Source organism: Hylobates moloch, unplaced genomic scaffold, assembly GCF_009828535.3.
Source record: "Hylobates moloch isolate HMO894 unplaced genomic scaffold, HMol_V3 SCAFFOLD_12, whole genome shotgun sequence".
Taxonomy (NCBI): Eukaryota; Metazoa; Chordata; class Mammalia; order Primates; family Hylobatidae; genus Hylobates; species Hylobates moloch.
The window spans coordinates 1,692,236-1,706,250 of record NW_026652287.1 but is presented as its reverse complement, the minus strand read 5'-3'; the positions used below and the strand labels follow the sequence as shown (position 1 = coordinate 1,706,250).

General features: G+C 50.9%; 1 protein-coding gene across 2 annotated transcripts in view; it reads left to right on the top strand.

Annotated features, from left to right (window-relative positions):
* ADGRD1 (adhesion G protein-coupled receptor D1) overlaps positions 1-14,015 on the top strand; it is a 177,711-nt gene that overhangs the window by 138,633 nt on the left and 25,063 nt on the right. For both annotated transcript variants that reach the window (XM_032168258.1, XM_058425840.1), the window contains 3 exons: positions 3,376-3,479; positions 4,309-4,420; positions 7,637-7,790. In XM_032168258.1, the coding sequence (XP_032024149.1) occupies positions 3,376-3,479; positions 4,309-4,420; positions 7,637-7,790 (370 nt within the window). The remainder of the gene's footprint in view (positions 1-3,375; positions 3,480-4,308; positions 4,421-7,636; positions 7,791-14,015) is intronic.

The following is a 14,015-nucleotide window of genomic DNA, read 5'->3' as shown; positions in this document are numbered from 1 at the left end:
TGGAGTGCAGTGGCATGATTTCGGCTCACTGCAACCCTCACCTCCCAGGTTCAAGTGGTTCTCCTGCCTCAGCCTCCTGAATAGCTGGGATTACAGGTGTGGGCCACCATGTCCGGCTAATTTTTGTATTTCTAATAGAGACGGGGTTTCACCATGTTGGCTAGGCTGGTCTCAAACTCCTCACCTCAGGTGATCTGCCCACCTCGGCCTCCTAAAGTGCTGGGATTACAGGCCTGAGCCACTGTGCCTGGCCTCCCCTGGTTTTTAACTGAATTCAGTTTGGTGACTGCTGAAGAGCTGGACATTCGTTTCCAAGAATCATTCCCTCTGCTGAGGCCCAAAACTCTTGTAGCTGACCTTTACTTCCATCTCTAGGCAGAGATCAGTGTGAGAGACAAGACTTTTCAGTTGTCTTAGGAGACAGCAAGGAAAGATTGCATATCCAGTATAATGTCAGTGTGTCCTGTATTTGGTTTTATTCTTAGTTTCTGAAAAATCTCACTTCCTCTAAAACAGCATTTCTTAAACCACATCTCTGTTGTTGTCATTGGGTCTCCTCCCTTCCTCCTGCAAAGAGTTTAAGAGATGCCAAGTTGAACACAGCTGAACAGGGGGGTTTTATTTTACCTGCAGAATCCTCAGAACTCTTAAGTGGCTTTATATTCATCCGAAAAGTCTTTTAAGGGGTGCAGAGAATGGAGCTTTTTCCAAACTTATCTGAAACCAGAAACATCATTTCATGGACGATTTACTAATAATGTCATGCAGAAACTGGAGTGTCACACACTTAGTGTGGGGAATGTGGCCTAGAAATTGAGTTCCCTTCACCCACTGCGGCTATGCGATTAATGGGAGTAGCTGTTGGCCCATCCATCTGCAGGTGGAGACGTTTGTTTCCATTGCCGAGAATGCTGCGGTGGGAAAGCACTGGCAGTGCCTGCCTGTTGAGGAACTTGTTTTGCCAAATGTACTCAGAAGGTGACTGATGAGTGCCTACCCCTCCCACAAGGCCCCTTCTGCTGGCAGAAGACGCCTGTGACCTCAGCTCCCACCTGGTGGAGCAGAGACGGGCAGCACTGGGCAGCCTCGGCCCCCTGGGAGGCCCGTGTTCGCCCACAGTGTCCCAGGTGCTCTGGGTGTTGCCAGGCAGGGATACGGAGTGGGCTCTGGGCAGGGTCAGTGTGAGTTCACCAAAGTCTCCACCTTGAATTCCTCGAGCCCAGTGCAGGAGAGCCCATGAGGGTCAGGGAAAGCCGAGATGGAGGCACACACCCAGGGGACATCGTGGCACCTGCTGCAGGGAAGCCCACGGGTGTGGCTGTGATTCCCAGGGGGCAGAGGTCAACAGCCTGAAGGTCTTCTCAAATATGGAAGGCCACGCCCAGGAGTTGAAGGAAAAAGGTTTATCCATAGGGGAAGGAATAGTGGGGCTCTCCCACCCCTAACTGGATGATTCTGCAATAACCAGAAACAGGAACAAGAGACCGCAGCCATTCTCCCGAGGGGACAGGGGGCCCCGTTTCTTCAAAGTTCCCTCTCATCCTCAGGGACACTGATGGGCTCCCCTGTGACTGCCCCTCCTCCCTCCCTGGGGCATCATGAACCTGGAAGGGGGATTCTTCCGTCTCCCTGGTCCTGGCTACGCAGTGCCCACCTTTCCCGTGATAGCCACGGCGTCCGTGGAGAGGGAAGTCCAGCCCCTGGGAAATTGGAGCTTGTGTGCAGGTCCTTGCCTGCTGAGGCCTGAGCCGGCGTCCGGCACAGGTGGCTCTGCCCAGCCCTCAGCCTCTCTGCCTTGTCCCTGAGCCTGAGAGCACAAAAGGGCCCCTCCAGGGGAAATGCTGCTGGTGTCACGGCAACCGCTGTTTCACTCCTGAAGGGGGCCAGGCCAAGGCCCTGCCTCCACAAGCACTGGATCTCAGAGAGGACACCAGGGCCTGCAGGGTGAAAGTGAGCTCCTGCTAAAGCGGGAGGCACAGGCTGTGGGGTCCAGGCTGCCCCTACCCCAGCCCCACGCACCCAAGAATCTAGCACGTCCATAGCCCACTCCTCTGTGAATCTCAGTTGAAGGCGGTGCTTGCTGAGTGTTCGGGCTTCCCATGGCCCCCTGGCCCCAGGTTGCTCCCCGTGGTCCAGTGCACTGCCTGCCTCACCCTGAGCTGGGGCCCCCTGGGCCTGCAGCGTCTCCTCCCTCATTGCCAACAGCTCCTTACACACTAGAGTGGCCTCCTTTTGTGCCTTTGTCCTGGTGATCAGGGGAGAAGGCATTTAGACTCCCCCTACCCGCATGCCGCAGGAGGAAGCTGGAGGCAAGGGTCTCAGAGGATGGGGGGATGTGGGTCTGGGGTCTGGGGTCTCAGTGCCGGACAGGGACAGCATGATGCAGGCTTCAGGCTTCAGCTGGGCCTCTGACAAGAGCCACGGGCCACAGGAGGAAGCACGAGGCGCCCTCCTGCACGTAAGCAGCTGGGAGGCCGCCCTTCCAGGCCTGTGGCTTAGGAGCCCAGAGCCTCCTGGAGCCCAGGGTCACATCTGGCTGAGCTGGAGGCCCCGACTTCAGAACCGAGGGAGCGCCGTCTGGATTGTGCGGCCGGTGAACTACGGCTTCGGTTCTATCCTTTGTGGCTCTGCAGCCGCTTAATCCCCAGGTGTGTTCTGTTCTGCCTCATTCCCACAAGGTGTTGGGACCCAGCAGACACGGGTGCGGTGATCACCACCGTGTCCATTTAGAGAGCTTTCCTGAGGCCCACAGTGTGCAGGCGGCAACCATTGTGTGGGGACTGGGAGGGTTGTGGCCTCAGGCAGGGGCGGTAGCCAGCTGTTCCCTAGCTCTGCTTTGTGCAGGCACTGGGAGGGGCGTGGCCTCGGGCCGGGGCGGTAACCAGCTCTTCCCTAGCTTCTCCAGCACTTTATGTTTGTAAATTTATGGAGTCCTTGCGGCCACTGTGGGAGTGGAGAGCGGTCATTATTTTCATTTCACAGCCGAGTGTCACGTGGCCCAGCTGGGACTTGAACTCGGGAGTTCTGGCTCCGGGGCTGACTGTTCGTCTGCAGCCCTGTGTATTGCAGTGTAGACAGGAGGCTCAGCACCTGGCCAGGCCAGGCAGTCACAGTCTGGAGACTGTGGCTGAGGGAGCCTGAGTGATCTGTAGGGCACCTCTGGGCACTGGACATGCACGCACAGAACCAGGGCTGCAACCCCAGCACCGGCCTCTGTCGGTGGCAGCAACAGACATTTGGGCTGGGAGGCAGGGCCTGGTGGTCAGCACCACACTCCCAGGGGACCAGCTGTGCACCCACCTGGGCCCTCTGCAGCTTCAGGCTCTGATGGGGTGCCTGGGCCTGCTGCTGACGCCTCTGCTCTGCTCCCCGCAGCTTGCACGCGGACACCAGGTGGCGCTGTCGTCTATCAGCTACGTGGGCTGCTCCCTCTCCGTGCTCTGCCTGGTGGCCACGCTGGTCACCTTCGCCGTGCTGTCGTGAGTCCCCTTTTCTGATCCACCCAACAGCCCCTCGGCCCCTGCCTGCACCCCAGATCCCAAGATGGAAGAGACAGGGGAGAGGGGAGGGGCTGTGGAGGTAAGAGCACCAGGCTTAGCTAAGCTGGAAAGGTCTGGAGAGGCCCCCATCCCAGGCACAGGAATTCTGGTGGAACACGAGCCAGGCAAAAGGGGGTGGCCATGGGCCTGGGGACACCTCAACCCTGTGCTCAGTCATTCATCCTGGCTCCTACGTTCCTCAGCACAGGCATGTGGTGGCTTTGAGGGCCCGACTGTGCCCAAGAGAGATGAGAACATGCTTGGGTGGGGGCTGGACAATAACCAAGTAAACAAAAGCGAGAACAAAACATCTTCACTGTGATCACGCCACGAGGCAGCAGGGTAGAGAGGGAGGGGTGCAGCTAGGTCCCAGCAGTGGTCAGGAAGCTTATGCTGAGGGAGACATTCAGGCCGCCATGCAGGGACCTGGGAGAGGGTTTACCGCATGGGAAGAGCTATGCAAAGGCCCCACAGCTGGAGTAAGCTGGGGCTTTGAGAAGCAGGAACATGAGCTGGGAAAGAAAAGAACTAAGTCAGAACAGAGCCATGGCCCAGGGTCAGACTGTGTAGGGCTGGGTGGGCATGGAAGGAGCTGGGATCAGATCCAAGAGCAATAGGGAGCCATTGATGGTCCACAGCAGGGAGTGACAGCAACCCCTCTGGCTGCTCTTGGAGGAATGGATACAGGGACTTCGTGGGGCCAGGGAGCCCAGCCTGGGGGACTGGGTTGGTGCAGGGCCCAGGCCTCACACCCTGCCTCTGTCCTCAGCTCCGTGAGCACCATCCGGAACCAGCGCTACCACATCCACGCCAACCTGTCCTTCGCCGTGCTGGTGGCCCAGGTCCTGCTGCTCATTAGCTTCCACCTGGAGCCAGGCACGGTGAGTGGGCGCAGCTCCGTGTTCCTGCACTGTCCTTCCCCTGCCTCCTCGGATGTCACCGGGTGGCACCTTCTGCTAGCTTTTTCCACTCAAATTTCAGAACCTATCTCCCCAGACAACCAGGGCTGTGGTTTTTCGGGGGAAGCAGAGATCGTGACGTGCACGAGCTGGTCTCTGTGCTGCACGCCAGCCTCGGGTAAAGCTGCCACCGCCGCCACCCACTCACACTGCCTAGCACTAGCTATGCGCGAGGCACCGTGACAAGGGCTTGCATCTGCGAAGCCATCTCACCCTCTAACCAGCCTGTCATCCTCTCAGCCTACAGATAAAGGAATTGGGGCACAGGGCTTACAGGCCTTGGCCAAGCTGACGGCCTGGTGTGGGCAGACCAGGACTCTTGTCGGCTGCAGGCTGTGCCCTTCATCAGGTGCTTGACAGCAAACAGTTGTGCCACCTCTGCTCAGCGAAGCAGACCTGCAGACCTAGATGCCACCTTTCCCTGCCCTTTGCATGGAGTGGGGGGTTCTCTGGGGCCCTAAGAAGTCTTAGACCTCACAGAAGGCAAAGAGCTGAGACTCTGAAGTGACCCAGCAGTGGAGTGACGTGGGCTTGTAAGCCAGTTGATGGAAGAGAAAAACAGAGGTCTGCCTGCTTCATGTGTGGGAGGAAAAAGGGAGCTGATTCTGGCAGAAGCTCTTAGGAACCCAGCAGGATAAGCCTGTGGTCTTAGGGTGCAATCAGGATTGGCCAACAGAAGATGAACGCTTTATCCCATGCCTAGCGGGTCAGCAGAGCCTCTCCTCCTCACTGCGCAGCAGAGCCCTTTGTCCCCATGCATGTCCTGGGGCTGCTGCCTATGGACAGACCTACCTTCATGTGGCAGCAGGCACCTCCCTCACAGGGCACCCCACCTCAGACTCAGGGGAGCATCTGAGAAGTTCCTGGATGTGCCGTGGAATGGACAGGGTGTGCACTGGCCTCATGTTCTCCTGCTGGACGCTTCTCAGGCTCCGGTGTGAAACCTCCCATGAGGATTCCTTACAGTGCAGATTTTGGTTCAGGAGCTCTGGGTGGGGCCCAGAATGCTATATTTCTATCAATCATTCAGGTGATGCTGACGCTGCCTGTCCAAGTCCATACTGGGGAGCGAGATCCCACTGTGTGCTGGCAGCAGGAGGGGAGGCAGGTCTGCAGCAGCTCCAGGTGTCTATAATCCCAGCTGGTGGCCCTAGGGGACTGGGAGAGCATCTTTCCTCCAGAATCCTGTGTCTAAATCCCAGGGAAGGGCTCTGATGGGTCCTGCTTTCCCAGAGACCTGTGTCTGAATCCCAGAGAAGGCTTCTGATGGGTCCCGCTCTCCCAGAGACCTGTGTCTGAATCCCAGGGAAGGGCTCTGATTGATCCTACTCTCCCAGAGACCTGTGTCTGAATCCCAGGGAAGGGCTCTGATGGGTCCCGCTCTCCCAGAGACCTGTGTCTAAATCCCAGGGAAGGGCTTTGATTGGTTCCGGTCTCCCAGAGACCTGTGTCTAAATCCTAGGGAAGGGCTCTGATGGGTCCCGCTTTCCCAGAGACCTGTGTCTGAATCCCAGGGAAGGGCTCTGATTGGCCCTGCTCTCTCAGAGACCTGTGTCTAAATCCCAGGGAAGGGCTTTGATTGGTTCCGGTCTCCCAGAGACCTGTGTCTAAATCCCAGGGAAGGGCTCTGATGGGTCCCGCTCCCCCAGAGACCTGTGTCTGAATCCCAGGGAAGGGCTCTGATTGGCCCTGCTCTCTCAGAGACCTGTGTCTAAATCACAGAGAAGGGCTCTGATTGGTCCCACTTTCCCAGAGACCTGTGTCTAAATCCGAGGGAAGGGCTCCGATTGGTCCCACTCTCCCAGAGACCTGTGTCTGAATCCCAGGGAAGGGCTCTGATTGGCCCTGCTCTCCCAGAGACCTGTGTCTAAATCCCAGGGAAGGGCTCTGATTGGCCTTGCTCTCCTAGAGACCTGTCTCTGAATCCCAGGGAAGGGCTCTGATTGGCCCGCTCTCAGAGACCGTGTCTGAGTCCCAGGGAAGGGCTCCGGTTGGTCCTGTTTGATTGATATGCCTACAGGGTAAACCTTTGTGCCCAGATGGGAGAGGATGATTGTAACGGTTGGTCCCTCCAGAGCCTCTGGAGTAGGGAGGGGCTGCTCCCCAAGGGAAAGGGGCAGCTGGTCCTGGAAGACACAGGGCCAAGGGTTGCTGAGCCAACAAAAAATAATAGATGTGTCTTATTTTGTATCTAGATATAACAGATCATGAGGACAAGAAACACATTTAGTGGCTTGTACATTCCTTCTCTGAGAACTAACTGCCTTGGGCACATCTGAAGGACAGAACTTGGAGCACCAGCAGAGCTGGGTTGTCCTGGGGTCCTTGGTTTGTGTTCCTTCCTGGGCTCTGATTCCCTGGACCTTTTATCCAGAGCTAAGGGACAAGCCCTGGCTGTTCCTAGCACCTGGACTCACAGGGAGCAGAGCAGTGGAGCCCCAGGAGGATCTGAGGCTGCACTGTGCAGGGCCCAACTCTCTCCGTCCTGGGCATCTGGAGCCTCCAGGCCACATGCGAGGAATGGAGAGGTTCCCAAGGCCCTGCCTTTCTGTCCCTGAGCCCTATCAAGGGGAAGCCTGTGGAGCAGCATGGTCACCTGAGCCCCTTTCAGTTCTGGGTAACTACAACTTGGAAGCTGCAGTCAATTTAGTTAGAACTAGAAGTCCCAGCATCTAGGGTTCAGCCACATGGCCGGTGGCAGGCTCCACACCTCTCTGGGAGCCACGTGGCTTCCAAAGTTCCCTGCTCCAATCCTCACTTGAGGGGAGGGAAACTCTTCCATAGTCCCTGCCTTAGGCCGAGAATCCACCCTGATTGGACCAGGTGAGTCATGTGCCCATCCCTGAGCCAATCCTGTTGCAAGGAATGGATGGTTTGCTGATTGGTTGGGCCTGAGTCCTGTGCCCTCTCTGAACCAATCAGCATCCCTGGGGGCAACATGGTGCTGTGATTGGCTAGCCCTGAGTCAAGCGCTACACCCAAATCCCTTCGTTTGAGCAACAGGAAGATACCCTGGGAAGAAACATGGTCACATGACCAAAAGACCACCCACGACATGGATACTGGGAGGCTGGGACCATAGCCACACCCAGGGCCCACCCAGGGCTGTCTCACCTCCCATCTCTGGTTAAATCCTAGACCCCCTGCCGGGTGATGGCCGTGCTCCTACACTACTTCTTCCTGAGTGCCTTCGCATGGATGCTGGTGGAGGGGCTGCACCTCTACAGCATGGTGATCAAGGTCTTTGGGTCGGAGGACAGCAAGCACCATTACTACTATGGGATGGGATGGGGTAGGTGGGGCAGGGCAGGTGGGATGGTGGGGCGGGAGGGACAGGAAGAGACAGGTGGGGATGGGGCAGGTAGGACAGGATGAGACAGGTGGAAGTGGGGACAGAAGGGGCAGGTGGGGATGGTGGGGAGGTGGGGATGGTGGGGAGGTGGGAATGGGGTTTGATAGGATGGGACAGAGAAAGTCAGATGTGCTTTCATATTCATATTATCCTTCTTGGTGTCTCCTGGAGACCCAGATAGGAAGGAGAATCCACTGGCTAATCAAAGGCAAAAATTCCCCATCACTTGGAAACATTTCCAACATTCCTGACTTGATTTATCAATTTTGGTGATCTTTTCAAAGAACCAACTTTTGGTTTGATTTTCTTTTATCCGTTTCTTTAGTTTCTGCTTCAATCTTCATTATTTCTTCTGCTTATTTTAGCTTTAGTTTCTTCTTCTTTTCCAGTGTGTCAAAGTGAAAGTTGAGGTTACTGAGTTGAGATTTTCTTTTTTAATATAGGCATGTATGGTTATATATTTCCCTCTACTCACTGCTTTAGCTGCATCCTGTATGTTTTGTGTCTTCATTTTAAATTCATCTCAAAGTATTTTCAAATTTATTTAGTTTTTATTTGACCCATTGGTTATTTGTGTTTAATTTGTACATATTCATGAGTTTCTCACTTTTTTCTATGATTGATGTCTAATTTTATTTCATTATGGAAAGACAACATATTTTGTATGATTTCAGTCCTTTTAACTATATTAAGGTTTGTTTTATGCCTTAGTAAGTATCTATCCTGGAAAGTGTTCCATATGCCCTTGAGAAGAATGTGTATTCTGCTGTTGGATGGAGTGGTCTACAGATATCTGTTAGGCCTGAGTTGGTTTACAGTGTTGTTCAAATCTTCTGTTTCCTCGCTGAATTTTTAATAGTTGTTCTGTCCATTACTGAAGTATTGAAGTCACCACTTGTTGTGTTGTCTGTTTCTCCCTTCAGTTTGTTGATGTTGTTTCCTGTCGCTTGGGCTTCTGTTTTTAGGTACTCGTATGTTTATACTTACGTCTTTCTGATGAGTTGACCCTTTTACATTTATAAAACACCTCTTCATCTCTAGTCTTATGTTTTGTTTTAAAGTCTGTTTTTCCCATATGATTAGTAGAGTCGCTCCAGCTTTCTTGCGGTTGCTGTTTGTAGAGTATATATATTTTCCATCCTTTTACTTTCCACTTATTTGTGTATTTGAACCTAAGGTATATCCCCTGTAAACAGAATACAATTGGATTTTTAAAAATCGTCTGGCAATTTCTGCCTTTTGGCTGGGTCATTTAATCCTTTCCCATGTAATGTTATGACACATAGGGTAGATTCACATCAACAATTTTTCTCTTTGTTTTCTATATGTCTACTGTCTGTTTTGTTTCTCTATTCTTCCTTTACTTCTTTCTTTTGAATTAAGTGAATATTTCCTAGTGTAACACTTTAATTCTCTTAATGATTTTTTTCACTTTTTTTTGGTTATTTTCTTAGCGATTGACCTAATGCTTACTATATACATCTTAGCATATTAGAATCTATTCCACATTTATACTAAATTACAAGATATAAACATTATTTTTATATGGGCATATTCTCTCTTCCTTTGTTCTGTGATTATTGCTGTACATGTTACATCTGTATAAGGCAGAATTCAATAATACATTTTTATAACTGTTTCTTTAATCTTGTATCTTTGAAAGAAGCTGGGATGAAAGGAGAGCAAGTACATATTTATAGAGTTACATTAACCTTCTGATTTCCTATTTCTGGTTCTCTGTGTTTTTTCCTGTGAATTTTGAGTTTCCATCTGGTGTTGTTGCTTGCTATGTGTGTATATGTTTCTGTCTGTGCTGAGATTACTTTTTGGGGTCATTTTCTTTCAGCTGGAGAACTTTCTGTGTTATTTCTTGTAAGGCATGTCTGCTAGCAACAGATTTAGTTGTTGTTTATCTGGAAATGCCTTTATTTCACCTTCATTTTTAAAAAGTAGTTTTTCTAGATATAAGATTCTTTTTCACTTTTCGTTCTTTGATTATGTCATCTCACTGCCTCTGGCTCTATCGTGTCTCATAGTAAGTCAAAACTTAATCTTACTGGGGTCCCTTGTATTTGAAGAATTGTTTTTCTGTTGATTCTTTCAAGCTTTCTCTTTGTCTTTTAGCATTTTAACTGTGATGTGTCTGGGTGTGTATCTCATTGTGTTTACCTTTTTTTTTTCTTTTTGAGACAGGGTTTCAATCACCCAGGCTGGAGTGCAGTGGCACCATCTCGGCTCACTGCAACCTCCGCCTCCCAGCCTCAAGCAATGCTTCCACCTCACCCTCTTGAGTAGCTGGGACCACAGGTACCTGCCATCATGCCTGGCTAATTTTTGTATTTTTGTAGAGGCAGAGTTTCTCCATGTTGTCCAGGCTGGTCCTGAACTTTTGGGCACAAGCAGTCCGCCCACTTCAGCCTCCCAAAGGGCTGGGATTACAGGTGTGAGCCACCATGCCTGGCCCACTTTTTGGTGTTTATTGAGCTTCTTAGATGTGTAGAGTAATTCTCTTTATCAAATTTGGGAACATTTCAGCCATTATTTATTGAAATACTTTTTATGTTCCTTTCTCTGTCTCCTCTCTTTCTAATATTCCCATTATGAATAGGTTGTTGTGCTTAATGGTGTTCCACATTTCTCTAAGACTCTTGATTTTTCTTCATTCTTTTTTTTCTTTGTTCGTCAAATTGCATAATCTTTCTTTATCTCTCTTCAGGTTCACTGATTCTTCTGCCAGTTTGGATCTATTTTGGAACCCCTCTAGTGGATTTTTAAAATTTCAGTTATTATGCTTTTCAACTCCAGAATTTTCATTTGGTTCTTTTTTTAGAATTTTGATCTCTTTATTGCTATTCTGTGTTTGATGAGACAGGGTCGCTATGCATTCCTTTACTTTTTCAACGATAGTTTCATTTAGTTCTTTGAACATATTTATAATGATGGCTTTGAAGTCTCTTTTTTTTGATAAATATGACAACTAAGCCTTCTCACAGGCAGTTTCGGTTGCCTGGATTTTTCCCCACGTATGTGTCACACTTCCTGGTTTCTTTGTATATCTCATAGTTTTTTGTTGAAGACTTGTCATCTTAGATGATACATTGTAGCCACCCTTGATTCTGATTCCCTCCTTCCATGGCTTCTCCCTGCTTGCTTATTTGTTTAGTAACTTGGCTGGACTATTTAGCACAATCTGTTTCCCTTGTGGTGTGATTCCTCTGACATCACTCCCCAGAGGGCAGTCTTAGGCATGTGCAGTCACCCTGGGACGACAGTGGTTTTAGCAGGGCTCTCTCTGTCTCTTTCCATGACCCCTCTCTCAAGCTATCTACTTATGTTTGTGTAACACCATCTGTTAGGTTCCACTAATTGCCAGCCTATGGCTCTATTGTTTCCAACAATAGCTTGGGGCACATGCTGCTCTACAGCTTGATCTGATTAAATCCAGGCCCCTTTGTAGGGGTATTTTTGAGGCCAGTCTTTGAGGTTTGTTCTGACCCCAGGAAGGCTCTTGTTAGCTGTCCCTTCCCTGGCTCTCTCCGGTAAACCAGCTGGAATATGGTTTATCTTGGTGTTGTCACGGAGCCACCAGCTTCCTCTTCATTCCCTACTGCAAAGGTTCCATTCTTTCCCAGACTACCTTAGGCTCGAACTTCTCCACTCTGTTTCAAATCCGTTCCCATGGGGAGCACTTTGGAGTTCTCTAACCTAATGGGTAGCTTCTTTTCCTGGGAAGAATTCCTGAGGCACTGCTCTGAAGCTGCAGGCAAGGACAGTGGCCCACTTTTTGTGGAGTGACATGTCTGCCTCTCATGCAGGACACTGGGTGGGGGAAATAGCTTCGAATCTTCAGAGCTTGTCTCTCCCAGTGTAGAACCTCTGCCCAATGAGTCAACAGAGATGAGGGCAGTGAGGCCCCAGTGTTCTGAGCCTGCTACACCTGGACAGGCCCTGCATACTATGAGTTGGAGGAGGAAGGGAGTCCCAACCTTTCAGCTGCTTTTACCTGGAGTAGAGCTTCTAAAGCACAAAGTTGGGGGGAATGAGAAATGCGGGCAGCCTTCCCCACCTCCCCCAGCCTGGAGAGATACCGTAGCCCTGGACCGGGAGCTGGAGGGAGTGGAGCCCTCACTTCTTGCCCACACCTACTTGGAGCAGAGCCTCTCTCACACCGAGCTGGGCAGGGAAGCAGGTTTTGGCTGAAGTGCCACAGACTCAGTCTTCTTAACAAGATTTAGTAGATTTTCTTGAGCCAATTTTTCTTAATTTGCTGTATACCCTTAGGAAAATGTACAGAGACTTTAAATGATTATGTTTTTTAGAACTTTTTTTTTCAGTGATAGCTGTCTCTGGGGAGGGGTCTGCTGAGCGACTTGTGCTGTCATTCTGGAAGTCAGCTCCCCAGTGATGGGGCTTCTTTGCTGAGCTTTGCCCTTGCCCATCCCAAGGGGTCCCAGTGAGCACTGCAGGCTCTGGGTCGGGCTGTGCGTTGACACTTAGCATTCTCGCAGTTGTTGTGAAACACTGACCAGACTTGAGGGGCCTGCTACTTCTTTCAAATACATTGAATTTTCACAGTCTTCGTTATGCAAGTAGCAGGTAAACAGGCTTACTTTGTGCTTTGAGTTGGCAAATGTAATTTATGTGAGGATTAAGTGGAGGTAAATTGTGCTCCCCTCGTGGCTCCCTGGGAAGACTGAAGAGGTCACTAGGGCAGCCACCTCCAGACTGCGGCTGGTCATGCAGGGAGCTCCCCCAGTCACCACGGACGTCCTCCCTCCTGTGTCGCTGATCATGCTACATCATCATGAGGATGCTTTTGCACACGCTGGTCCTGAGGCCCGTGTCCTCTGCCCTCCCTCCAGGTCACGCATGACCTGCTCCTTCAGGCCTTCGTGACGCCCCAGAGAGGAGAGCTGCCCCTTCTGATGTCTGACCTCATCAGGGAGGATTTAGAGGATGATTTACGGCCAACTATCTGTAGTTTATTACAGTTTCTTTATGGATACAGTCACGTAATTTAGAGGCATGTGTGCACGCACACACACGCACACACACTCACACTCTCCATAAGCCACAGAAAAGACAGCTGGGTGAACGAGAAGTGTCTGCAGGATTTGTTGCTAGAGTGAGAGGAATCTATGTAGCGGGGCTGTCTGTGTCGCCGATAGGATGGGGTTGGGGTGTGTGTGTGACAGACAGAGAATCTAAGCCCCGCCAATCCAGCCTGGAAGGATGTTTTATTTGATCTGCACAATGCTGGAGGGAAAAAATGAATTATTTGCCAATATTTTAAGATTGAGGGATTTTACACAAGATTACAAAGTTCTTTTGAAAAATGAGGAGATCCGATGCCCTGAGTTTATATTCCTCCTTGACAACAGTGGCGAGAACTGTGTGGTTTCTGATACCAATGTGGCCCCAGTAGGAGACCGAGCTTGTAGTCCCTGACACAGCTCTCGCAAATGGAGTGCTGGCTGGTTCTGTGAGTCCTGCAACCTCCATCTATCTCCCTGTCAGCTTTCCCTTAATTAATTTCATCAGGAGCCCAAGAACTGTGTCTTTCATTCTAAATGGATTGGAGCTGGCTACAAGCTGAAGTCAGGGGGTCTGCAGGCAGTTGAGTTCTCTCGACCTTCAGTTTTTAATTAAGGAGCTGGAGGCCCACCCAGAGCATGGCGGGGGGAGCCCCTGGGAGAGTGGCTTCTTCCTGCAGATTTCACCCTGGCCTTACTCTAGTTTTTGAGCAATATTATTTTTTGGGAAACCTAGAGACTGTTCTGAAGCTGAGGTGGGGTGGTGGGGGCATCAAATCCACACCTTACCTTAAGGTGTTGTTGACTGCTAGACTTGTGCTAGGAACTCTGAAGGGAGGGACAGATAACCTCTGTCCTCAAGGAGCCCACAAGTTAGCCAGGAGGGCAGAGTGACAACCATTGGAGAGTTCACACATCACTGAAGCAGACAAGAAACTCTGATTGCAAACTCAGAGGTGAAGGGAATGTAACTCGTTTTATTTTTCTTTATTGCAACTTAGTTTCTTTTGTGAGCTCCTATTCCTCTGGGGACAAAACTTCATCTTAGTTCCAGGCCCCACCTTTCTCTCAAGCTGCATTTTCGTTCCAGGGAGATTGCATAATGCCATGATCACAGGAGGGGGATCAGTCA